Here is a 27,103-nt window from a genome sequence, read left to right as displayed (position 1 = left end):
ATATGAATTATCATTTAAAGTTATATTTGACAAATTAAATTGCACTTGTTAAAAATCGTCGAATTGCATGAATTTTTTTAAATTGTTATATTCTTTGAGATTTTGTTATTTTGTTAATGTAATGAAAAATATTATTTAAAATTAATTTCATATTATTACAAAGAAAAAGATTATCACCGCTGCTTAAGGTAGTGTACATTTTTCTGTTTCAAATTTATTTTACTTTGTTCATATTAAAATATTTGGTAGCATTTGACTTTATGTTCATATATTTTTGTTATCAATTCTATTTTAATTCATTTATAGCTTAATATGTGTTATTTATTACAATTAATTTTTTCCTTTCTTAATCAAAGGAATGCATTAACATCTAAATGAAAAAAATATGTGTATTTCTATTATATTTCACTAAAATGCTCTTTGTTGTTGTTTTCATGGTAACCATTAGATTTGCATTTTTTTCTTATTTTCTATGCTTTTAGATTATTAAATTATTCAATAAAACTATTACTCCTTCCGTCCTATTGATAGTGTTATACTTCCCTTTTTATCTGTTCCAAAATGATTGTCACTTACTAAATTTGGCAATGAAATCTTTCACACATTTCTATTCTATACCCTTCAATGTGGCAGCCCTTTCTTATCTTTTAGTGGGCCCAATTATGCACTTACCAAGTACCAACACTGCACTTAATAATTCATGACTTCCACGTGAAATGCAAATAACAATAGTAAGGATGGCAATAGTAGTGGGTGGCCGCGGGCACCTGCCCCACGGGGGGCTAACGGGGCGGGGATAGGGGGAATTTTTCCCCCCCGCTTAGAAAGGGGGGGGGGGAGTGTAACCCCCGCCCTGCCACTCGCTTTAAAAAAATAAATATATAAATATATATAATATATAATTTAATTAGTTACAAACTTATGATAATGATATTATTAGTTATATGTATTACATAATGTATATTAGTATATGTAATATAATTGATAATATCAATTATACTAATAATTATATATATGTACTAATACAAATTATTAATTGGTTGGTTATACTAAATTTACTAATACATTTATACTAAATCCCTAATTACACTTAATACAATAACATTTTTTTCTCAAAAAAAAAGTACAAGCACAATAATGAATTAGTGATTGTATTTATGCAAAAAGTGAAAACTTGACTGCTTTAGTTGTATTTATTTCATCATGTTGGATTGTATTCAAATAACTTTTGTTTGATTATTTTTATAAGTTTCAATTGTGAAATTACAATGAATAATAATTTGGTGATGTGTTGATATTTTAATACTTAATTATTTGCTAAAATTTAATTATAATAAAATTATATAACAGATTTTTATTAGCCCCACGGGGGAAGCGGGGCGGGGCGGGGACGGGAGGAATTTGTAGGCAGCTCTAACCCCGCCCCCGTTGCCCTCCTTAAACAATCGTGCATGACACTTTCCTCTAAAGTAGTGTGGAGACATTTCATTCTTTTGGGTCCCACATGTCTTATCACACCTTGTGACTTTTTTATCATTCAACTATGTATGAATACATTGAAAGTCAAGCCGGGTATTACTGGAACTTAAACGCAAATCATTTAAAAGTCTTGCGCTGTTGATAATTGCTAGTCTCGAAATGCGACACACTTTCTGAGGCAGAGGGAGTATTTATTATAAGTTCTAATTTGGAGAGAAAAATGGTTTTCCAAACTTATTACATTATTAGATTATTCAACAAGTCAACTTATAGATTGCTTGGTTCTCATATTTTTCTTTTGCTTTGCTTGTAATAAGTCATAAGTCATATAATATAATCATTATTCAACTACTCAACTTTTTCTCAATTATCTAATCAAATTAGATACTTACATTTTCTTCAATGTTAGGTTATCCTTTACAAGAAAGTCAAATTTTTGATGAATTATCAATTATACTTCATCTATTTATAACCATTAGATTGAAAGACAGAGTACTAGTTTAATTTAACTTTCATAAACTAGCTTTTTAGATGAAATTATTATCAACAAACTAACCTTGAATAGTATAGTACAGACCCTTACATACACTTCCAACTTTTATTGTGCTTCATATTTTTCTTGTTTTATTTCCTTCTCGTTCTCATACAGCAGAGAGAAAGCTTTCTTCACTTTCTTGTCTTCTCACATTTGGTAATACAATTTTTCTTATTTTTTGCTTTGGCAAATCTATGCATTTACATCTTGCTGTAGTAACATATACTTTCTTTTGCATTTTTTGCATTTTCCTTTTACAGCAATACTTTCGATACTCAAAATTTTTGCTTTGCTTGTCACTTTACTCCAAGTTAGTTACTTCACTTATAACCAGAATGCCTAATGTTTGATAAAATACTGGTTAAGTTTCGTTGATATTCACAAGTTTCATAAGTAAACTATTACTAACTATTTAGTATTGAACTATATACACTGTGTAACTTGTGATTGGAAACTCTGGGGATGAATATTGAAATTCGATTAAAACTTAAGTTAATTTGTTAAATATAACTTGAGATATGGTACTCCAATTGAATTATATCTCTCCAAAATCTAGAGTTTGAAAAGTCTATTAAATTATTTCAACTTTATATTATTGCAAATAAATAAAATGGATGTAATTTCAAAAACAGAAAAAATATTTAAAATTGAATGCGACTTATTACAAAGATAAAGATTATTATTGCTGCCAAATGCATTGTACATTCTTCTCTTTTACTTTTATTCATTAATAAATTAATATTTAACAACTTTTTAAATTATCTTAAAATATTTAGCACCAGTTAAACCTGTATAAACTAATTAGAATTGCCACCAATCACAATATACACTTTTCCTATCTATTTTATTTTATTTTATTTATGCGTTAATACTTGCTTTTCATTACAACGAATTTTTTCCCTTTATTAACCAAAGCAATGCATTAAGATGCTCTTTATAATATATTTACACATGACACTCAACTCATAGACAATCCTTCAAATTTTGTTACCCTTGAACACTTTAGGGTGGACATTAGCTGTGCATACAGGCCTTACTAGTTCTCTAAATATGGGATGCAACTTAAACTGCAATGAATTAAATATAAAACCCAAAGTCCTGAACCAAACATGAATTATCTAGATAATATAGTATTACTTCTTGGCAATAGTGTCACTTTTTAAAGTTCCTAATTTACTCTCAATTATATAGGTAAATTTTTCCTAATCTATTTCAAAAAACCCCTCATAATGCACGCTGTTATCTGTGTTATCCCCTGATATTACTTACAACTTCTCACATAACAATCATGAATTCTTCTCAACTTCTAGAATATAAAGGAATCTGACCCAGTAGAAAGACTTTTATGGCAGAATGATTTTGATGATTATTTTTTTAATTAACTGTACGCATGTTAAAGTATGCTTTGATGACTAGTTCAAATAAATTAAGCATTAACATATTATAAGTATACTTTTACTAAAGTTAAGAAGGCAATGCAAACTATGTAATATGAATATCTACAAAATCAAGTGTTTTGTGTCTTGTGAAAATAAATTTCTTGATCATTTTCAAAATAACTCTCTATAGTTCCTTGGTCATTTCCATAATCCACCTATAATCATTTTACAGAGTAACATGCCCAAATGTATTGCACGTGTCTTCCAAAACTAGTTGAGAAAGACCTTGTTCTCGTTGTTTTAGATTTTACAAAATCTGATTATAAAAGCAGATTATGGAAAATAATCAAAATCAGTAAAAGTTATTTTTTGGGTGATTATAAATTTTAATTTTTGGATCATTATAAAATCTGTAATTAGAATACAAAAAGAATCGAAAGCATCACAAAAATTACTTATTCAAAATCAGAATTTGTAATTAGTTTATAATCTACCGAAAGCATGCCCAAAGTAAATACAATTGATTTCTTAACTGATGCACCCTCAATCATTTGACGCTTATGGTTTCAACTATAAAAGTCATGTCAATCATCAAATTTGCGTTGACTAATTCCCTCGTAGTACAAATTTTCATGCATCTACATGACATAAAATCTAATATTTGATTTCCTGATTACTAGTTCAGATTCAAGGTCAATTGAAAATTTGTAGACAGCAATAATGTAAGGAATCCTAGGTCATCATTTTCTTGACTTCAACTTTATTCTATTGAGTGCTTCTAGGACTAACCAAAGCTGCAGGGAACTATCAGTACAGCCAAGGGACCATATCCCTTTGCAATTTGCTGTTTGTTGTGTCTTCCCTTGCCTTATCTCGAACATTACAAATCCAAATCTCTTATGAAAACTTGAAAATTTTCATCATCAAGACGGATTCAATTCCTTTATGAGTCAAATCTTTTTCATCCTTTTTTTTTCACGAAAATGGATGAATGAACCTGAAAGCCCTCTCTTTTTTAGTTAAAAAAAATAGAAAAATGAAAACCATTATGGAACTAGGCTCAAGTTTTTTTTTTTTTTTTTGCTTTTTTTTGTTGGAATTAATCTTTTTCATGTAAAATAATTTTACAGCAGAAATTATAGCACTAGCAGCAAAGATAACAACTCCATTGTTTTCCCTTATCTTTGACACTATACTTGTTTCATATTTATTTATAAGAACTATAGAAATAATGGATTGCTAATGATAAAAATTGGAGTGCCAATATCATCACTTATTAGGCTGATGAGCATACTTTAGAATGACTAGATAGAATGACTATAGCAAACACAAATAAGTAGATAATCTTGTTTCTATGTTTTAAATGGGGTTTATTTTTGTTTTCATTATTATTTTTTGTTTTGATGGAGAGGGTGGGAACTTTATATTGAGTGGAGGAGGAGGAGTAGGATTTATTGGAGTTTGAAGAATGAGAAAGAAGAAAAGAAACCAATGGCCATGGACCAAAAGCTTTTGAAAAGGGAAAATAATACACAGCACTTGTCTACCTATTAACAACATATGGCATGTAAATGTGTTTGGAGAAGAGGGACCATTAGAAGGCACTGCATGTAGCTTCACCTTTTCATATTTGTTCCATTCCTTTTAGATAACTAATTTTCTGCTGTTTTTTTGTTAATTTTGTTTTTTCAAAAATTGGTACGTCCACACAGATAAGTCCATTATTAATCATCCCCACATTGTTTTGGTCAAGTCCCGAGAGCCCCAACCCTATCAACTGTCATAATGGTCCAAAAAAAAAGAAACAACCATGTGAAAGCTTTTTTTCTTTCTTTCTTGCTCTTTCTGAAATGGAACCTGAATTAAATTAAAAAGGAGTATTCAAAGAAAAATATGTCCACCTACATCAGTAGCTGTAGAAATTTCGTGGGATTTCACAATTTTTGTCTGTTTATCTACTACCGATTTCATTAGAAAGGACAGATCTAACAGTTGCTGGTCGTTTAGTTTTTGTTTGCTGTTTGTCCTGAACTTAGCTAACTAAATTCAGAAGATAATTAAGCATGGACCAGATCTGCAACTACCACTTTATTTTACAGACTTAGTCAGCCAGTACCATTCCCTATGGATTCCTCTCCTACTTACCTGTTACACCATCTAGGTCAAGGATAGATGTAGCAATATAATCTCTGTCACACACATGTTATGATTTTCATTGCTTCAAACTTCTCAATCCTTCACTTTAAGATGATTGTCTTGTGTTCATTTGGCAACCAAACAATAAAAGTTGCATGCAACCACTGCCATCTGCATTTTATAGTTCCAACAAATTGGTTGACAATTTGGGTCAGTGACTTTCTCTAGATTATTTATGATAATAAATGGCTAAATTGGTTGAATTAATTTGTCATTTGAATGTAGCTTAAACCTAAATGATAAGCAGTTAATAAGGCCTATACATGACCTAGCCAAAGTGATCAAATTGCAATCTGATGGTATTACATATTCAATATTATAAACTGACTCTAACTTTATATGTTATTCATCAATTGGAATTGTATTAGGATTACACAGTTTGAAAGATGAAATCAAACATTTAAAAGTGGATATTTAAGTAAAAATTTGACTATGTTATATGCTGGTACAGCCAACTGTCTACCAGTAGTACTTTCCAAACAAGGTTAATAAAAAGTTTGAAGTGTCACATTGGAAAACAAACTCTATGTTACTATCATCCTTTTCTTTAACCCTTTTACCTTTAATAAATTTTGACTGGTCTTCATTAACCCTCAACTTCACACATGTGCTGTCATGCATTGAAGGGGAGTTGAAATTGTACGCAGAAACCTATGCCCATAATCTGATGAAGATTGCTTCTCTGCATCTTTACCATGCACGGAAGTAAGTATTTTAACTGTTAACAGAATCAAGCATACCTTGGATTCAGAAAATTTGTCTTCTTGAAAAGAATATTGAATAGATTATACTCCAATAACCAATGATACACAAAAAGCAATAATACTACCAGGTAAAATTAAAATAATGCCAGGTAAGAAGACATATGATAATTCAATATAAAAGGGTAGCTCTTCACTCACTCTTATTCATCTGCCATCTACATGCCAGTTTGTAGACACGTTGTTTATTTTGAGGTTTCATTAATGCTGCCAAGAACAACTTTGGCAGCATCTGTAACTGAATAACATTTAGTGACTAAGATCTCTTCTACGTCTATGTCAATATACTTCTCCAAACCCCTCATTTTCCTCATCTTGTGGGCTAATTCCATTTCCAACGGAAGTGTTGTGTTCAAGCTTTGAAAAGCTCCAGTCAGTAATGATGCAGGACCAAGTTCTCATTCCTGCCTGCTTTTCATCCAGTGAGAAGCTGATGGATGATTCAGCTGGAGTAACCAGGTCAGGACAGAGTGTTTTCATGTCAGTTTATCGGACAAAAATTGCAGATCAATGCAGGTTAATCACCATTACTTGGTGCAAAAATTTGCTACTCCATGGCCTTTCTGTTTCAGTTGAAGGGCCTGAAGGAGAGAGCCAGTATACATGCAAAGTTGAGCTGAAGCCATGGTACTTCTGGAGAAAACAAGGATCAAAACGCTTTCTTGTTGAAGGTAAGCCAGTTGACATCTTTTGGGATCTCAAGGCTGCAAAGTTTAATGGTGAGACAGAGCCAAGCTCTGAGTATTATGTTGCAGTAGTTTATGATGAAGAAGTTGTGCTACTTATTGGTGACTTGAAGAAGGATGGCTATAGGAAGACAGGCTGCAGACCAGCTCTTATTGATCCCCTTTTAGTATCAAGGAAAGAACATATATTTGGTAAGAAGAAGTTTTTGACAAGAGTTAAGTTTCATGAGAAGGGGAGAATACATGAGATTGCGATTGAGTGCAAAAGCCGAAGCAACAACAGTGGGAACCTCAGTAATGCAAATTCTCCAAATGGGGTTGATCCTGAGATGGAGATAAGGATAGATGGGAATTTGGTTATTCATGTCAAACACCTGCAGTGGAAATTCAGAGGCAATGATTCAATTAAAATGAATAAAGTAAGATTAGAAGTGTATTGGGATGTTCATGATTGGCTATTTAGTCCTGGTTTAAGGCATGCACTGTTCATCTTCAAACCAACATTGGTATCATCATCTCCTTCATTAGTATCAACGTCATCCTCTCCACCATTTTCATCTTCCTTGTCTTCACAAACAGTGAGTTCTGGTTCATTGGAGGGGTTTAGTGCAAGTGGTTCATCTGATTTTTGCCTGTTTCTCTATGCTTGGAGTTACAATTAGGCCAATGCTAATTCATTACATCATTATCATGATTATCATCAAAGCCAAAGAGCCGTGGGAAAATGAGATGAGACTCAAGTCATGCGGGCCAATGTGGAATGTGGTGAGGATGAAGACTGGATTGAGATAGAACAGGCAAGCACATGGCATGGAAGTAGGGTCCAAAGAGGGGTTGGAATTTAGTTTACAGCTGGGATTGAACAAGTGGCATAATTGGAAAAGACAGGTTGCACAACATACATGCCCAATTATTCCTCATCTAGAGGCATCTCCATATTGTTTTCCTACAGCCAATCTTGATCTGACCTTGATAAGTGAGCACTTAGATGTGATATTTGTGATTTCTTAATTCTGTATACAGAATATTTTTCAATATTGTCATACTTCGTTGTATATCTTCATTTGGCCAAACAATTGTGAATGTGATGCATATTTTGGAGCATTTTGTCATGTGTATGACATAACAAACTAGAAAAGCTTGTACACCCACCCAAAGAAAGAAAAAGGATAATGAAAGGAATAAACAAGAAAAGCGGAAAAAAAAAATAAATGTGCTGAGGTACACTAATTCCTAACCTTTCCCCTTCAATTAATTATAGCTCTTCTTCAGCTGAAATTGGATGATATGTTAAAAGTAGAGTGGAGAGGCATGCTCTTGATATGTATATGGTATCAAATTAACTTCACAATTCAAGATGTTCAATTTAGTTAACTTCAACAATACAAGATTACAAGCTTCTAAACAAGAAGTGTTCCATTGCTGTTGTGGCCCAAAAGCTTTTACCTTTCTAGAAAACCTACCATTGCTTTTGTGGCCCAAATAATTTCACCAAGAAAACCTACCAAGTGACATAAATGAACATTGACTACTTGGCCTTACTGATATATCTACCTGAAAAGATCGATAGCGCACTTGATTATTGCAAGATATGTTTGATAATCTGATTTGGTATTTAAATTTAATAGATTAAGATTTTAACATATTTAGATACGTTTGATAACAAAAAATAGAACATCTGAATGAATTAAGTGACGCTGAATTTTCTAGACAAAACTTGTTCCTAAAAATAACTGATAAGTTGTTCACTTGCCACTTAATGTGATTACATTCAAATATATCAAATTGAATACTTAACCGTTCAATAATTTAATGAATTCAAATTTCATGTTTTATATTTCAGTTTTCATACTTCAATTTTACCAAATGCCGCACCCTACTACTGACTGCACACCTGACATAATATTGAGCTAAGGAAGATAAAACTAAGGATACACAACCAATTGAAGGGGTCTTCACCTTAAAAGATCCAATGAACCTTACAAGTTAGCAGCAGCAGTAAAGATAAATAATGAACAAATCAATTTCAATTAGAAACTCTGATCACAGCATTGACCAACTTTGGCCCCAATATTGTCTTTGGTAAAAAAATATGTATGAAATAAATATATATATTTGTAGAACCACAACAAACTTCTAAAAACTATCTCACCAGCTTCACAAAGAATCATAAAACTTTAAACAGCACACCATCACACCGATAATTCAATGACAACATGGATCTCTTTTGTTTTCATTTCGAGCCAAATCCGAACCATTTTGCCAAGAAGAAAGTATTCTTTCCACGATTGGTATCAGGTGCTTTAGCTGGTGTTACTGCAGGAGATTTTGTAGGTGTTGGTATAGGTTTACCTGTTAAAAAGAAATAAATGATGGTCACCAGCCAATTTGATGAGCTAGAAACATATGATCCGAATACATGAACTTGTTGAATCAAAAAAATTGAACTGACAATTTGGAAGTGCAGTACATAAGAGCAACATTTTTTTTTTGGGTTCAGAAACTGCATTATGGAGGATTATTATTACTTGCAGTTGGACCACCGTGGGAATTGAGAAGAATAAATTTTTGGGTTTTTTCAATCTGTCGTAATGCCTTTAATATATCTCTTCTTATTAATAATATTCTCATTTGAAAAGCAGACATTGACAAGAGAATGTAGCGTATGTCATTGCAAAAGTTATTAACCATTCATAATTATAACATGGAAAATTTGTATAATCTTCAGTAATAATCAACACATGACTGATTATATTTTACTAATCAATGCGCCACTGATGATCTTCGCTAACATGGAAAACTTATCTGTATACTAATTTTACGTAGTAGAATATAGATATTTTTCGAAACCATGACTAGTAATTATCTTTTGGACCATCAATATGGGCACTTCATATAGAAACAAAACAAGCTCTCAGAGCAGAAAATTTCTGAAATCAGTACCAGTTCTTTACAGAAGTTTGCGATAGAGTTTACTTGATTAACATAGGTGTAAATTCATATGAACAGCCCTCACTTAAATTTCCTTGCTTTCTAGAAGTTGCAAGGACAATCCAAGCTAAAATTGCGCAGAAATAACACAAAAATTGAAAAGCAACAGAATAAAGTTACCTGGCTTTGGCGACACTGTGTTTGCTTTAGCATTTTGCGCGTCCTTAGGACTTTTATCTGCAACTGGGGCTACCCCTTCTTGATCAGTATTTTTATCAGAAATTTGCTGATCTAGTGTTGATCCCTTGCTATTGTTACCTATATTCATCAGTGAAAAGTCTAAGATTGAAATGATATTACCGTTTCAGTTAAGAGCAATTTATTGTGCATCTCTACAATATATGCACTGGGGAGGAACGATAAAGCTTGCATAAGCATAATGTACAACGCCATTGCATTAAGATGAAAAGAACTGCAATGCAAGCACTCCATCTTCAAGTGGTGGTGAGAAAAAGAACAGTCACAAATACAAAACAAAAGACAGTTGCAACGATATGGTAATATTGCTGCTTATCCTTGTGTATTTGTCTTACTTCGGTGAACTAAGTGAAGTCCTTTCAATAACTTGCAAATGGCTACAAACTCGAAGAAAAAGATCGCACAAGCTATGCCATTTAATGAAGCCAACGAGACATTTGGAATTTTGAAGCAGAATTTTGTGGTATTCTACAAAGAAACACTAGGAAGCATTCTGTAGAGATCCACGATAGTAAAGCTAGTGACTTACACTCAGTAGGAGGCTTGACATAATTTTTCTGCAAAACTCCAGAGAAAGCGTCATCTCTTTGATCTTGCATCACTGAAAGAAAAACCAAGGTTATCAGTTCAATTACTTTGCCATGATGAATTTTTCTCAGTAGTTAAGTGAAGTAGGACATACATTGATCAAATAGAGAATTTCTGTAAGTGGGAGCTGATCCTACTAGGAGCAGTTGAATTGCCTCTGAATCTCTAGTCATAGACAACTTAGCAGATGGATTCAAGTTTTGTGTGTCTAATAGAATACCTGCAAGCTGACAAAGAGATGCTAATGATTTTACTGTCTCAAAAAATGGAAATCAATTGTGCCTGAAAGAATTCAGAGGCGCAGAAATATGTATAGCATAGTGGAAAGACCAAATGCAGCCATGTCAGAAAAGAATCATTTAGCTTTACCAGAAGTTTCTTCAGCATGGGGGTTTGGAGCAAATCATAGGCATCCTCGCAGTAGTTGTCGGTAAGAATGGTACATGCAGATCCAACCTACAGATTTGGAACAGAACAGAAAAGAAAAGAAAAGAAAAACGCCAGGAGAAGAAAATCAGGTCATGAATTATCTTTCAACAGAAATCACCTTTTGGCACAACTCGAACTCATTTACATAATAAAATTAACCTCGCCATTTTTTTGGAGAATGTCTTCGCCAATGATGAGGATGCTCAACTTCTTAGTCATCATTAACGTTTCCAAATCCACCTGACATCATTTGGCAGTGACAAAATCAGAGAACCATTCTGCTAGGGGTTCAACGAATGAAGTTGCATAAACAATTATATCACAGTGTTTCAGTCTGATTCTAGAGACATTCCAGCATTCATATAAATATATTGTTGAATCCTGGCCTATCTAGAGACTTGTTGGTCCAATGACTAAAACAATTGGACCTTGAAAATTCAAACAACTGTAACATGGACCAAAATTGATTGCTAGCCAACCATGATTTTTCAATATAATGTGGAATCATCTATTTCTAATCCTTCAGTTGCTACTTGTTTTTTCTTGATCATGAAATTAGTTTTCTGAACACAATAAATAGGCATTCAGTACTAAAACTATCAAGGAGAAACAAATGGGAATTACCTCATCAGAGAAAAGTAAAGCAGAAGCATCAATACCAACATGGTGAAAAAGCCAAGCAGCTTGCTTCTGCTTCCACATTTTCCCTCTCCTCATATTCATCACAGGCACCAGTAATTCCCCATTAGTTCCTTCACTCCCTCTTCCCTCATTATCAGCCTTCATCCTATTCTCCATCAACCATGTATAACATATTGCTGCCACCATTGAACTAGTACCTACATCGAACAAAGTGTCCTTAGGGTGTATGGGAGAATAATTTTTGTAGGGCAAGAATTCAAATTCAAATTCAAAAAGAGTTCTTGAAACGAGAAGATATGAGATACATGTCATCTAGGACACGTAACACCTAACTTCCACTAATATACATCAAACAAAAAGTCCATAATTAGAGCTCGATAGCGTATAATATTTAAAATTTAGGTTCCACATATCATACATGACAAGTATCCAAAACTTTTTCTTTTTCAAAAACAAGTAGACCAAAGAAATTACTTCGGAAATGAAAGTGCAATGAAATTATACTCAACTGTTTGAAGGTCCAGAAAGCACAATCTTGGCCTTCCCATTGATCTCTCCACTCATAATTTTCTTCATTGTCGGCCTCTGCTCTTTCAAAAATCTATTGAGTGCTTGATTCTTCGATTCTTGGGCTTGCAATTGCTCAATCAAATTATCTCTAGTCAAAGGTCTGTCATTGGGGAATACCGATACTGATCTTCTTTGTGGTGACACGGCCGTGTTGGACGCCATCAGAGTCTCCGGTACTGAGCAAGTAGACGCCGAAATCGATCTCCGTTGAGCAGATTCCACGAGATGCTTTGGTGGAGAGAGCAATTGGGTGTCCAAAATGGTTGCTAAATTTGTTGTAGCTGAAGGATTGATGTTGGAGGGACTTTTAAAAGTTCGTTTGGATAACGGATAGTTAGATGGAGGCGGGATCAAGTGTGGCTGAGATCCGTCAATGTCTTTCTGGAACCGGGATTTTCTGGGTGTTAATTGGCGGGGTGGAAGGGTTGGGGACCCTATATTGTTGATTGGTTTTGGAGGGCTGGGGTCTGATGGGATTGTGGGGTTATGATAGACGGTGGAGCCATTTTGGGGTTTGAGAATGTTGGAGAACCATTTTTGGATTGCTGATGCAGGGGATTCCTCTGCTTCTGATGGAGAGTATAAATCGGCTTGTGATTTATTGCGATTGTGTTTTGCTGATTTTGAGAGAATTTCTCCACTGACACCCTCCAATGTTCTATGTCTGCATGCATTTCAAAAGGGAAAAATCTGAGTCTAATTTTTGGAACTTATGTTCTTAATGCGCTGCTTAAGCTTATTTCTTTCAATCACAACAAATTAGATCATTTGTGTAGGTAGGTTCATTGTTTCACTATTTGTGTGGAATGTTGTTCGAATACTTATAACTAGTGTTAAGGGCACACATGATGTGTGTGTAATTTAAAAATAATTAAAATAAATTACTATTATATGAATTTTATATTTTTCACATAAATACAATTTATATAAATTAATTAAAAGAACTTTGATTTATAAGGATATAGTAGTTTGATAGTTATAGTACTTAAGGTAGTTATAAACAGTTATGTTAGTAAAATATGATTAGCTAATTGAGGAGTTTCTATAAGGATAAAATTGAAAGTTTAAAAAATGACAAAAAATATTTACACCGACTGCTATCTGTCTGACTTTATATATTGCATAGATATTGTTTAGAAGTAATCATTTGTATTCGCCCTAACACTCTTGTATTAAGAAAAACAAAATCATATGTACATTGTTTTCGAATTTTGGGGTAATTAATTCTTTTCAAATGTCATTTTTTAGGGTTGTAAAGCGACCAAGATGAGTCGAAAGAAATTTAGAAGATTTTGGAGATGAAACCAACATTGGATCAAATAGGTCCAACTAAATTAGTCTTTGTTTCGGATTGAACAAACTAGAACGATATTAATCTTGTCGTGATTTTTAATTTTGTTCAATTACCCGGTTATCAACTCTCAAAAACAACCTTTTCGAGATGTAAAGGGACCATATGTGGCAAAGTATATAAATATACAAGACGGACCTTTAAAATCCTAGCACTAAATTTCTTTGAATAAGCCCAAGAGGGAAAAAGCTCAGAAAGGCATCAACATGCATGAAAACTGAAAACAACAGCAATCCTAATTCAACCATTTCTTGAATTTGACACGAAAAATGATCAAGGGACAAAATATTATTGTTACCTTCTAGCAGATCTCGAAAGAGGGTCTCTTTTATCAAGAAGAGTTGTTGATTGAGCAGTGGCAAACCGAGGGGAGCCAACAAGCCTGGAAGGTGACTCACACCTAGCAGGAGATTGAGCAACCATCCTCTTAGCTTCCTCAAGCCATTCCTGAGTTGATCTACTGCTAACACTTCTTCTGCTGGAGTCAAAACTATCTGAATCATCATCCAAACCTTCACCACCCCTCAAATTGTACACTTTTTTCTCTGTGTTAGCCGTTCCAAAGAACATATCATTCATAAAATCGGTCAGGTCGGGGGCATTTTCGTTGCGATTACGCCTATTCTCTAATACTTGCTTTTGCAGACCTAACGACCCCCCTCTGACGTTGTTCGACAAGTTTCTGTTGAACCTTCTCTCCATTTCTTCCCACTTTTTTTGTGCGTCGGGCCAAAATTCGGGGCCTAGCTAGCACATTCCACACATTACAGTGACGAATAAAGGGATAGGAGACTATTGGCAAGAGGAAGGTGATGGGCGAATTCCTGGCTGAAAGAGCAAGGATAATGATTCATATAGTTTTGGAGACATTGATTAAGTTAATTAAACTCATAGAAGCATTGTAAAATTTGGCCGGCATTAAATTTGTGTCTTTTCTGTTTGTAGTTATACGACATTGTCACAAGAATACCAATTCCAATGTCCTTCGAGTCCAAAACTTGGCTGCATTTTGTTGCTAATTAAAGAAATCAAAAGACGACGACCCAGGTCGTCAAAGACATCAATGTTATTGACATTGACGTTTGAAATATTTTGGATAAAGAGCTCAAGGAGAATTTTGAATGGTAACAAATGTATCGTATGGCACTAGGGGTGGCAATTCGGGGCCAAATCAGGTTGACCTGACCCGTCAGAAAATCTATTGACCCGAATCCGACCCGTCAACCCGTGATGGGTCAGGTATATTGACCCGAATCCGAAAATTTCAGGTTGACGGGTTGGCGGGTCGACCTGAAATGATCCGAAATTTAATTTTAATTTATCACTGTAATTTCTAATAAAATTAATTTCTCACAAAACTAATTACATAATCAAGTAATAAAAATTTAAATAAATAATTTCAAACCAAATCTAAAATAAATTAAACACCGTAAAAGTGTTTTATCCCAAACAAAATATAAAATAAATTAAAACAATATAAAAGTAAAAAAAAATATAATAATTTCAACTTCACACAAATTAAATAATTTCATTTAGGATTAAGTAATTAATGCCTTTGAAAAAAAGAATAACTTAGTTTAGTTAGATAAAATTATTTTTATGTTTATTAAATTATTTTTAATTCGTAAACGGGTCATATCGGGTCATATCAGGTCACCACGGGTTGACTCGAAATCGACTTGTTTTCTTTTCGGGTTCTTTGGGTTCAACCCGATTCTCACCCGAATTCCCGAAACCTCAACCCAAACCTATTAATTTCGTGTTAGGTTCGTGTCGTGTTTTCAGGTCGTGTCGAAAATTGCCACCCCTATATGGCACAATTAAAAACATAATTGTATATATTTTTCCCTAATTTCTGTGTACAATTATCATCATAAACTGTCCCTAGTCGTTGCCAAAATCATCATTTGCAGCATCCACAGATGAATACAGTCTAGGGAACTTGAATTCGTATGGAAATATGAAGCATTAGGTCGATCATTTAATTTAATAGGGTTGAAGAATTCTATACTTCTAGTCAATTGACATTATGCTTTGAAGGAAATACCAGCGGTTGCAACTTGCATGCAGGAAAATCATATCCAAGCTAGCAAAGATTTTATGCAAATTTTAAAGTATGTGGCTGCTTAACTTCTTTTTTTTTTTTTTTTTGATGTACTAGAAAACAAATTGGAGGAATTTTTAAAACGATTTATTGGTCTTGAGTTTCTCCCGAATAATTTCGTCCTGAATATGTTGGAATTATGCAACTGTAGTGTTTCCTCGATTCAGAAAAGCATGATCACTTGGTGCTGCTGCTAATTTGAGGTAGAAAAATGTAAAAAGACTTGTCTCATTAATGATTGATAAAAGGTTAATTCATTTGGTGCCTAAATTTGCAATAGGCCTTGAAAAGAGAGTTCGTGACCAAAAAAAACTTTCTCCGTGGACCGATACCATATTCATATATATAGGAGGATTTATTCTTGAATTCCTACTTCTCTTCTAGGTACCTGAAGGACTATTTACTCATCTATTATTCCATTTGCCTCCTCAAAGAAATAGAGAACTGTTTTTAGAAGTGGGGTAGGCAGCTTAGAGAGCTCCTACCAAACCCCCTAATATCACTGGAGAAAATAATGAGACATGCCAGCAAGGAAAGGGCTATGGAAAATTCTATTTGCTAGGGTTGATCCTTCGAGTCAGATAACCTGCCAACGACAGAGTTCCTAGTTTTGGTTCAGCCTTTGTTTTTTTCCCCTCTTAGCAGAAAAGTAATATAATCATATAATCATGTGTACATCCAAAAGAGGGATTTGTCCTCTTATTTTTTGGATCATTTTAGGATATCCTTTTGTCCTCGACAATTTCATAAACAATGTTCTCTAATGTCTGTTTTTTTTTTTTTTTTGGTTAGTTGAGATTCATTCATGAATACTCACTTTTTGAAGATATATAAACCCTTCGATCTAAAGAAGAAGTAGTTCCTCTTATTTGGACTATTCTCCTTAGCATCCCATTCTTCTTTCTTTTTCCTTTCATACATTCTCACTTAAAAACTTGAAGAACTTTCATCTTGAACAATCAAAAACCCTAATGTTTTTAACAGATCACCCCACCACTAACAATATGTTAAGTAAATTAGTCCAGCACTTTCCATAGATATTTGCCTACATTTTCCCGTTTGGATAGAGAGCTACTAAAGATTTTTTAAAAAGAATAGGGTCGACTGTATAGAAGGTGTACTAGTCCTCTTAAAAAAGTTTCCATCCAATGATATAGATGAGTTGGGAGTGATCAATTTGTTTCAAGTTAAATTGGACCATAATTGCTGAAACTCTCAACAATTTCTAGTGCAGGAAATACTAGACTATTTACGAGCATGTGTATACATTTATGTGATTCACCTATTGTCTCAAGATTAAAAAACAACAAGAAGGTCCATTTGAAAAATCTTTATTGCAAAATTATTTGTGTCTAACTTTTATTTGGTTCAATATAGATGCCATATGCTACACTACATTTATTATGGAGCACTACATATATCTTGTTTGAAGAATCAGATGCAACTTATTTTTAAAAGGGTAATACTTGGAAAGTTAATGGAAGAACAAAACTAAGGCATTGTTTGATAATTTTATTAAGCATTTAAACTTTTAACAGATTAAGTGTTTTTTTCTATTAAGTTTGTTTGACAATAAAATTTTCTTGCTTGTGAATTTATTAGGAGCCACTTAATTTCTATACAAAATTTTAAGTAAAGTTTGATTAATCAATTTGCTGAATTTATTAAGAGCCACTTAATTATCATGTACTTTCAACATACATACATAATCTCTTTTTCTCTTACACACTCATACACTTTCACAGCTCTCTCTCTTTCTCTCTCTCTCTCACACGTATACACACACTCTCACACAGATTAACACACGTTGTTTAACATTTTTTATTTCAAACATAATTTGCTTAATATAAACATAGACATGCATTTTTTTTCTCAGGCACAAATTTGGATATATAAACACATACATAAATTTGTTTTTTATACTAGAATTTTAGTTTAACAATATCATGGCTGATATTTAAAAAAACTAATTTACTATAATAATAAAACAAGGTACTAGTATTAAATTATATAATATACGTACAATAAATTTTTTATGTTAATTCCGTGCTCGAATTCAATAGGTTATCAAACAGGCTTGATTGCAAATTAGATTTCAGTACTCAAATTTCAATCGTTAGATTTCAATTTAAGTTTTTATCAAATGCCTCCTAAGAAACATTTCCTAAAGAGGAGAAATATCTTCATTACCTCCACAGCGTCTTCGTTTCTTTGTCAAAAATTCGCGGGTTAGGTCATATTCGCAATAACTCCATCCAATGTTTGTAGTATTTTGCAGTACAGTCCCTAATGTTATTGTTTTGCCACTTTACTAATGATTAATTCGAACGGTTCTTAACGGTCGAAGTATTTGCTAGTCCAAAGACAGTAATACACTCAATGTGTCTTGCAATATAGTCCCTAATGATTAATTCTAACGGTTCTTAACAGTTGAAGTATTTGTTAGTCCAAAGATATTAATACACTTAATGTGTTTTACAATATAGTCCCTAATGCTTGGCATGTTTCGCAGTATAGTCCCTTATGTTATCTTTGTGCCATTGTAGTCTCTAGAGTAATAGTCCATGCTACAGCCTACAGGTTTATCAGTACAAAGAGTATCTTTGAATTAGATAAAAATACCTATGAGATAGGGATTCGATTTTTCCTTTTTTAAAAAAATGTATGTTCCCTCTCATGTTGTGACTGGAAAAAGGAAAAACAAAAAAAAAATAAAACAAATGCCACCATAATATGTTGTAAGAAAAAAGAAAGATAAAATCACGTACAGAAAAAATTCCCAACTTATAATATTAACCAAAAATAGTTTTTAAGTTGAAATTTTTGGAAACTGGTATCTAAATCTTTTACAAGTGCAAAATGTATAAAAAGAAAGAGAGAAATTAACTGCTAAACTAGACAGAAAAATGAGAGGATTTGGAGCAGCTGGTGAGAAGAAGAATTAACAACAGTCCATTTTGAAAATTTGATAGCATTTAAGGGTCAAAAACTGAGTGCCTCTCTTGTTTTATAAAAAAAAAAAAAAAAAAAGGGAGATAACTGAAGGTATTTGCTAGTTGGAAACATGCTTAAAAACTCCAATGTCAAACTTCACTGCAGAATTATACTTGGAAGATTAATTTGTTTCAAGTTGGATTGAATCAAAACTACTAATGACTTAAAATTTCTTTCATGTTGGACTGGATCAAAACCACTGAGACTCTTGACAGATTTAAGTACAATATATACCAGCATTTCCAAACCTTTGTATCTATTCATGTGATTCAACTTTGACAAACAACAAGATCCGTATCAAACCTTCAACTTTGACAAGCATGAAGATCCGTATCAAACCCTCAACTGCAAAATTTTCAAAATGAATGAGGCAACAATCTAAAAGCCGTGATATAAGTGACAAAAACCTTAGCATGTATAATCATTTTTTCTTGAAGAAATCAAGCCTCTTTAATTTCTTTAATTTGATGTGTCGTGTGGTGATCAATACAAGAGGAAGGGTCAAGGAAGATTGTTACATAATCACAAGACAAGTCAAGATGCACGTGCTGGTCATTATTTTCGTACATTCACCTAAAAAAGTACAGTAAACTCTTTAGCATTCCGTACATGAACCTGCCCAGCTGACCCTTTCATGATTTACCTGCACCTAAGACTTTAATAGATCATGGATCCTAAGCAACAACTATGTTAAGGCAGAAATATATACTAGTTATATATAGGCGAACATAAATTTGCTCAATTATCAAGGACGAGTCACATTTTCACGAAAGGTCGTGTGTTTGAATTCTGCTACCAATGTGAGATTTGTATTGATGGGCGATCTGTAAGTACTTCTGTAACCGGCCTATAGTTTCGGAGGCCTGTCCTCACCTGTGGTAATGATCGGAATCGAACTCACCCAAACTTTTTTCACTCAAATAAAAGTCATATATGTGTAGAAAGTATTTTGATTAATTATGCATGCATGGATTATTGTATGTTTGGTTTCTTAATTTTCATATTAAATACAATCCAAATCAATTTGTTTTCTATCATTTAACCCAATTTAGTCTGTCAGCAATCACTTGGATTCTACTATTCATTGTTAAGAGTGCCATTGGATGCAAATTTTCAGAGTTATAGAAAATGTGCATCCTCCAGTGACACGCTTAAAACTTTTATTTTGAACACTTTGTCTATCAAGGTTTTTGGCCAACCACCCTCCAAAAAAAATTTGGAAAAAAAAAACTTAGAGTATGAACCAGGAACTTGTTGAAACAGAAGGGCAATAGAGATGCTTTTTTTTTGGCATCCTCCATATATCACTAATTCTATGCCGCATATACCAACTTCTTCGTGTACAGTAACCAGATAACTGCCCTGGGCTGCTAATTAGGTGCCATGAGTTTTTCAATTGTTGATGTTGTGTGTTGTTTAACAATGTCCTTGCCCTTTCCATTTGAATTCTGACTTCTTCTTTTATAAGTAATTAAAGCAGAAATTGCATAATAATAAAACAGCAGCCATAGCATGCTTCCATTATCATTCATCTTTTTGCTTCATCATCCTGTTGAGAGGAGTGGAGGGTACTTATAACTTCCAAGCCATCTTGAACATTAATGTTCAGCTCTTTTCTATGAAAATTTTCATCTGATGGTATCTTAGAATATAGTTAATTTACAAAACAGAAAAAAAAAATGTGAGAAGATTTTTATGATAAAGGTTCCAACAACCATAAAGCCATGATCTAAGTGATAAGAACCTGTTTTTGAGTGAAATAATGAACATCATCATTTACTAAATCATTCCGTTGACTTTGAGTTTTTATCTAATTTTGATGTGTCATGTGGACCTGTGATGATGGCTACAAGAGCAGGTGGCTTGCTTGCTGAAGTCAACCTGCAGCATGCACGAAATTTTCCGTACAGTCAATTACAAATTTTCTTGATTACTTCCATGAATCTGTCCCTTCACTCAATTGCAAGAAAATACACAGTAATAACCTCATCAACTATGAAATGATTTTGGTTTTAAAGCCCAATTCGAAATCCTTAGACCAGTTTTTCTTGAGTTTTCTTCCCGTTATTATGGATATCAACTAAGCAATATATTCTGTGCCGGTAAGGTTTCGACATATCGTGGAAGCTAAGCAACAACTATATATATATTATATCTGGTATATGTTTTTCTCAATATTCTGTTCATCAATTTGTGTTTGAAAGGTACGCTCTTTTTTTTTTTTTTTTTGAATAAACCAATTCAGATGACTCATAAATTGGCAATGACCCTAAATCATTTCAATCTTCTTGATATGCTCATGAGGTAAGCATTTGAAGTTTCCTTCGTTGGTTTTGTCGTGGAAGACAATGGTTGACTTTCGATTTATAGGTTAACCTAGTTGACCACAACTATGTCATCATGATTCAGCACACATGTTTGATTCTCAGCCCCCCTTCCACTTTAAAATCACAAAAATGTATGAAACACACATGAGCGTGCAGGGGGTAAATGAATTATGCCCTTAACGTATAATTCGATTTATCAAGATTTCATTATGAGTTTGATTTTAGTTAATTCAAGCTCGAAGTTGAACCAAAATTAGAATTCAATTAACTTATCAAATCGAGTTTGAAGTTGTAAACATGTGATTCATTAAGAAACACACATGAGCGTGCAAGGGGTAAATGAATTATGCCCTTACCGTATAATTCGATTTATCAAGATTTCATTATGAGTTTGATTTTAGTTACTTCAAGCTCGAAGTTGAACCAAAATTAGAATTCAATTAACTTATCAAATCGAGTTTGAAGTTGTAAACTTGTGATTCATTAAGGCTCAATAAGAACGAGGTATTTTTTCAATAAATTACCACTAACATTTGTTTAATATTATATATAAATTGTATGAAATAAAATTCAACTTTCAAGTGGAATTTGAATTGAATTGAGCTCAACCTTAAACTTTAAACTCATGTAGAATTCAAGGTCGAAATTGAGTTCGAGTACAAAATTTTGAATCCAGTCTGACAATTAAAAGTTGGAGTAGATTTGATCCGTTTACGATGTCAAACATCCCATTTCCCAAGTTGCAGTGATGCAGCCAAGTTGCATTTGTGCTGCTTTGGTGATTGGTATATGCTAAATCCTCCCGATTTTGTTGTAATTTGCTCCTTCCAATGCGCTAGGGGACAAAAACAAAATGCTTATGCAATTATGCTTAATCAAGTTCAAGGCCTAGTAGAATTCTTTAAAACGATAGGTATTGCAGCTCTACATCCTTGGGACTTGGCAACTCGGTAATTTAAATTCGGACTCAATATGACCCCAAAAAAAAATTGTTAAAGGAAATGTCTTCCCATTTAAATAGTGTTTCCTCTTTCTATGCTTTTGTGTGGCCCAATACAGATTTGTCATTTGTATGCACTGAGTAAAATATAGAAAAACCTCTTAAAATTAAACGAACATACAAAAAATCCCCTATAGTTTCAAAACATACACTCCTGTACCTTGTAGTTTGAACTAATTTAAAAAGCAATAGAAATCATTTGAATTAACAAGTTTGAAATACACGTGCTTTGTTGCGAGTATTTGTACTAAAAATAAACAAATTTTAAGTTAATATACATATTATACCCTTAAAGTTATAATACAGAAAAGCCCCTATGGTTAAACAAACCTACAGAAAAAGTCCTTTATAGTTTCAAATCATACAATCCAGTACCTCGTGATTTAAACTAATGTGAAAATTCGACAAAAATCATTTAAATTAACGAGTTTGAGATTACTTAACATGAAAAATAATTTTTTAAAACAAATGGTTAGCTGATATACCTATGAAACACTTTAGAAGTCATAAATTTTTCAAAAACAATCCAAAACTCCCAAATACAACTCATCTTATTTTTATACATAAAATAAATGAATAAAATTTTTCAAATAAAACTCACCTTATTTTTATATACAAAATAAATAAATAAAAACGTTCAAATATAACTTACCTTATTCCTATTCACAAAATAAATAAATAAAAACTCCTAAATAAACTCATCGTATTTCTATACAAAAAATAAAATACCACTCTCAACTCTTCCGCCACCACTACCCTCACCTCTTGCCACCACCACTTCCCACCTTCTACCGCCATTCTCCCCTCTATCACCACCCCTTTACTCTCCTTCTTCCTTCTCTCCCTTTCTCTTTTCTCCACTCCTCTCTTCAGCATTCTGCTCCTTCTCATCCCCTCACAGCCATTTCCCCACACCTTCTCTCCTTTCAGTGACCATAACTAGTTGCGGTGGAGAGAGAAAAGGGTGTAGGTAAGAGGTCGCAAATCAAATTGCCTCTTCCCTGCATCTTCTTCCCTTCCTCTTGTGATAGATTGGTCAAGGGAAAGAGGTGAAGAGATGCAGAAAGAGGGCCACAATGGGAGGGAACCGGTGCAAGGGAGGTAAACGAAGAGGAGACAAAAGGAGAGGGATAGGGGTTGTGACCAAGTGGAAGGTGGCAGTAGAAAATGGAGAATGGTGGTGTCAACAACATGTAACTATAGGGGGTTTTTTCGTAGGTTGATTTAACCACAAGAGGTTTTTTTCATAAGCTTGCTTAATAGGATGGTTGTTAGAAGGCTTTTTATTAGTTATATATATTAAGATAATTGTGTCATTTTGTTAGCCTCCGTTACTTTTGGTGATTTTTGTTACTATTTCAAATTAGTTCAAATCATGAAGGTGCGAAATGTATGATTTGAAACTCTAAGGGACCTTTTTTTAGGTTAACTTAACTATAGGGGGATTTTTTATATTTTATCCTATATATATATAAGTGCCAGAATTTTATTGATGGGCAAGAACGAGTACAAAAGTTTGGAATATCTCCAAGCATTTACAACCAAAAGAAAACATACAGTAAAATTCTAATGCCTCTAACCTATACAAAATGTTCTAAATTGGAGCAAACACAACTAAAGAAATGCCAAGCTCTAAAAACAACTTCAATTTTAGTTCTTTGCAGTGTTAATAGAATTGATGAACCCATTGCTCGATACAAATTTATTTCTTTGCATTTTGCCGATGATGTTTCTGACTTGTAGATATTTTATTTTAATTTAGCAAACTTTTGATATTTGGACTTCTTTAAAAAGTAAACAGCTTATGACTCTATAATTTCAAAAAACTAAAATCAAATGAACAATTTATAGAGTTTGAATCTTCAAGATTATCAATTCTCAAAAGGTCTTGTACATTTCTCTTGAAAGGAGAGAGTTATTGTCATTGCGAAATGTTTCTTTTTTTATTCATCCTTTCCACTCTAAACATCTTCTAAACATTAAGGGATATGAATCAGCCGCATAAAAGTCAACCAATTAACTGAATCCCAAACACATTCTTCCTAAATTGTCTTTTTCATTCATACCATCCAATTCACGCAACTCTAGCCTTTGAACATGCTATAGAGCCATTTCACCACATTAAAAAACCATTATCTCTGCACAAAGTCTTAAACTGATGCATAGAATTTTATTTCCATCTTTCTCTATATCCTGTACGTAAAAGCCAGCTTAAGGCTGTTTGACAATTTCCAACTTACACTCAAACATGTCCCTTCTCCTTGGGAGACCCCTAAAGATCTATATATATATTCAAAGTCTAAGCACCCTCCATCCGCTATCTCTAGCTTCATCCATATCTCTTCATCTGTTGCATCGTCTTCATCACTTCTATCTATCATCTTTTGCTTCCTAAACATTTGGTCTTTGAAAGAAGATACAAAGACTCAATGGCTCGTGCTGCTTTGCTCGTGTCCTCAATATTGCTTTCTTGTTTGGTAGCCACTAGTTATGGAGCGACCTTTTCGTCCCTTATGAGAACTCTTGTAGTCACCGCCTCACCTGCAGCTGGACAAGGTATCACATTTCATTTTCCTTTATATTCTTTACACGTAGTTCTTAACACCAACAATGTAACACCTCAAAGTTATCACAATTGGCACAACATAAATTGCTTCAGTCGAACTTAAATTTGAGATTCATATCTCTAATTAAGTCCGTTTGAACTAGTTGAATGATTCATTGTACGTTATGTTTCAGTGTTGTGTCTGAGCCTTTGTCATGGGGCAAAATATATGTCCCACGGTAACAAAAAAAAAAATCAACAATCTGATTTCTTGATTGGATAAGTTTGCACTTTGAGGTCATCAATTAGATCAATGATTGTAATTCCATTAGATTGCTTCACTTTCTGAAATTCCAAATTGAAAACAGTTGTAAAATCTGGAGAAGACAAGATCACAGTTTCATGGTCATACAACAATACTTTTGCACGGGGGACAGACTCAACTTACAAGACTATTAAGGTCAAGCTCTGCTATGCTCCTATCAGCCAAGTGGATAGAGCATGGAGAAAGACAGTGGACGATTTGTCTAAGGACAAGACTTGCCAATTCAATATTGTGACAAAGCCATACAATCCCTCTAACAACAACACATTCACTTGGACGGTAGAGAGGGATACTCCCACTGCTACATATTTTGTGAGGGCATATGCTTACAATTCTGCAGAAGAAGAGGTAGGATTTGGCCAAACCACAGATTCTCATAAGACTACCAACTTGTTTGAGGTTCACGCGATTTCCGGCCGCCATACTTCCCTGGATATAGCCTCCATCTGCTTCTCTGCGTTCTCTGTGGTGTCCTTGTTTGGATTCTTCTTCATCGAGAAAAGAAAGGCCAAAGCTTCCCAGCAGAAATGATCAGAAAATGGTTCTTTCCAAATTTCCAAGTTTGTAACTTTTGTATGCATCAAGGGACCATCCTCTAACTTCAATGGCCATGGTACGATTGGATCAATCCCAGTTGGAAGGTTTAAACCTTGAATTAATCTCACCAGTTGTATCTTTAAATAGTAGTATACATAGGTCCTATCGAGAAAAGAAGTGCCTGATGTTATCTTTAAAGTATTATACAAGTTTCCTGTTGTTGCCCAAAAAAGTGTTGCATACTACAATTTACACCTTCAAACTCTTATATCTAGTGAAATATAGATATATACTAAGTCTTTAATATTGATGTTATAATGAACATTAATTCATCATATTCTGCCTCAAAGGTGTTTATCTTGTGACTGATTGACTGACAATGTTAAGCGTTCTAATTACACAACTCACTACGTTTTAGTGAAATATATTCTTCGTGCAATACTGCAATTGGCCAAAATATTACACTATCAGCCCCCAAATTAAAGTGGCAATCAAGGAAATTGTTTGTAAAATTTCTTTACAGATTTTAAGTATTTGTTTTGGATTGGATCATATAAGCCACTCACGTAATGTACGTTAGGGATGCCCAAATGTCAAAAAAATTAAGACTTTGGAATTATGCTTTTTTTTTTTTGACTATATCATCTCAAAAGTCTTAACTATTTTGTTTCACTTATTGGCTATATTTTCCTTGCAAATTTCATATCATCATCTCCTCATTGGCATGCAATTTCTGTCTCGAACTCGAAAGGCTGGCACTCTCAAAATCTTTGCAGTTTCAGTCTTTTTCTATTTTTTTTGTCCAAAAATCTTTGCAATTATAGGAGGGGCTAATTTAAAACAGCTTTTACAAGGTACAAGTATTGATACATATGGTACAGTCATTAAAAGCTTCGCTCTAAGGACAGAGTCCGATTTGTACTCTATCCAACCGCAGTCCCCCATCCCAGGCCCATGATCGACCTGACTCGACAGATTTGATTGGGCCTGTCTGACAATGCTCTTGTCACACACACACACGCATGTGTGTGTGTGTGTGTATATATATATATATATATATTTGCTGGTAGAGATAATAATTAGGTAATCCTAACGTTCCGATTCAACGGTCAATCCCCCTCTTCTCCTTTGTAAGATTCAGAATCTCCTCTAAGATAAAAAAAAATATATATATAGATATATTAAGTTGTTTTTCTTTTTTTACAAGAGAGATACAAGAGAGATATTCTAGTTTAATAAATTGAACTAAACCCAAAAAAAAAAAAAGAAAAAACCCTGTAGTAGCTGAAGAAGCTCTTTGTTATTTTGAAGTTGGAATCAAAGTAGGTATTACCCCAGATTCTGAATGTTGTCTCATATCAAGAAAGGGACCATCTCAAAAAACCTTTTCTTTATGTTTAGAGAACATGTCAAACGAAGACAATATGACCTTCCCATTGATCATTAAGTAGTCAAAATCAATAAAA

General features: G+C 33.6%; 3 protein-coding genes across 3 annotated transcripts; 2 read left to right on the top strand and 1 right to left on the bottom strand.

Annotated features, from left to right (window-relative positions):
- Window positions 1-6,729: 6,729 nt before the first annotated feature.
- On the top strand, window positions 6,730-7,698 carry LOC113738935 (uncharacterized). Its single transcript, XM_027266200.1, has one exon. It carries the CDS (start codon window positions 6,730-6,732, stop codon window positions 7,696-7,698), a length of 969 nt encoding a protein of 322 aa, XP_027122001.1.
- Window positions 7,699-9,035: 1,337 nt separating this feature from the next.
- LOC113738830 (uncharacterized) lies at window positions 9,036-14,629 on the bottom strand. Its single transcript, XM_027266097.2, has 9 exons — window positions 14,104-14,629; window positions 12,394-13,118; window positions 11,867-12,081; window positions 11,402-11,482; window positions 11,183-11,269; window positions 10,908-11,040; window positions 10,755-10,826; window positions 10,148-10,285; window positions 9,036-9,388 (listed from the first exon to the last, which is right to left on the bottom strand). Exons 1-9 carry the CDS (start codon window positions 14,505-14,507, stop codon window positions 9,270-9,272), a joined length of 1,974 nt encoding a protein of 657 aa, XP_027121898.2. The 5' UTR covers window positions 14,508-14,629; the 3' UTR covers window positions 9,036-9,269.
- A 9,901-nt stretch (window positions 14,630-24,530) lies between these two features.
- LOC113738522 (high-affinity nitrate transporter 3.1-like) lies at window positions 24,531-25,972 on the top strand. The gene is made up of 2 exons (XM_027265761.2): window positions 24,531-24,786; window positions 25,144-25,972. The coding sequence occupies exons 1-2, from the start codon at window positions 24,660-24,662 to the stop codon at window positions 25,629-25,631; spliced, it is 615 nt and encodes a 204-aa protein (XP_027121562.1). The 5' UTR covers window positions 24,531-24,659; the 3' UTR covers window positions 25,632-25,972.
- Window positions 25,973-27,103: the final 1,131 nt, after the last annotated feature.

This window comes from Coffea arabica, chromosome 4c, assembly GCF_036785885.1.
Source record: "Coffea arabica cultivar ET-39 chromosome 4c, Coffea Arabica ET-39 HiFi, whole genome shotgun sequence".
NCBI lineage: Eukaryota > Viridiplantae > Streptophyta > Magnoliopsida > Gentianales > Rubiaceae > Coffea > Coffea arabica.
Note: the sequence above shows the minus strand (reverse complement) of the source record. Positions and strands in the feature narration are given on the sequence as shown.

Excerpts from the sequence above, each read along its gene's own strand:
- LOC113738935 (XM_027266200.1), top strand. The coding sequence starts at position 6,730 with ATGATGCAGGACCAAGTTCTCATTCCTGCCTGCTTTTCATCCAGTGAG.
- LOC113738830 (XM_027266097.2), bottom strand. The coding sequence starts at position 14,507 with ATGGAGAGAAGGTTCAACAGAAACTTGTCGAACAACGTCAGAGGGGGG. Across the intron at positions 11,270-11,401 it reads TTCTCCAAAAAAATGGCGAG|GTTGGATCTGCATGTACCAT; the intron begins GTTAATTTTATT and ends CCAAATCTGTAG. Across the intron at positions 11,041-11,182 it reads CCATGCTGAAGAAACTTCTG|CTTGCAGGTATTCTATTAGA; the intron begins GTAAAGCTAAAT and ends TCTCTTTGTCAG.
- LOC113738522 (XM_027265761.2), top strand. The coding sequence starts at position 24,660 with ATGGCTCGTGCTGCTTTGCTCGTGTCCTCAATATTGCTTTCTTGTTTG. Across the intron at positions 24,787-25,143 it reads CTCACCTGCAGCTGGACAAG|TTGTAAAATCTGGAGAAGAC; the intron begins GTATCACATTTC and ends AATTGAAAACAG.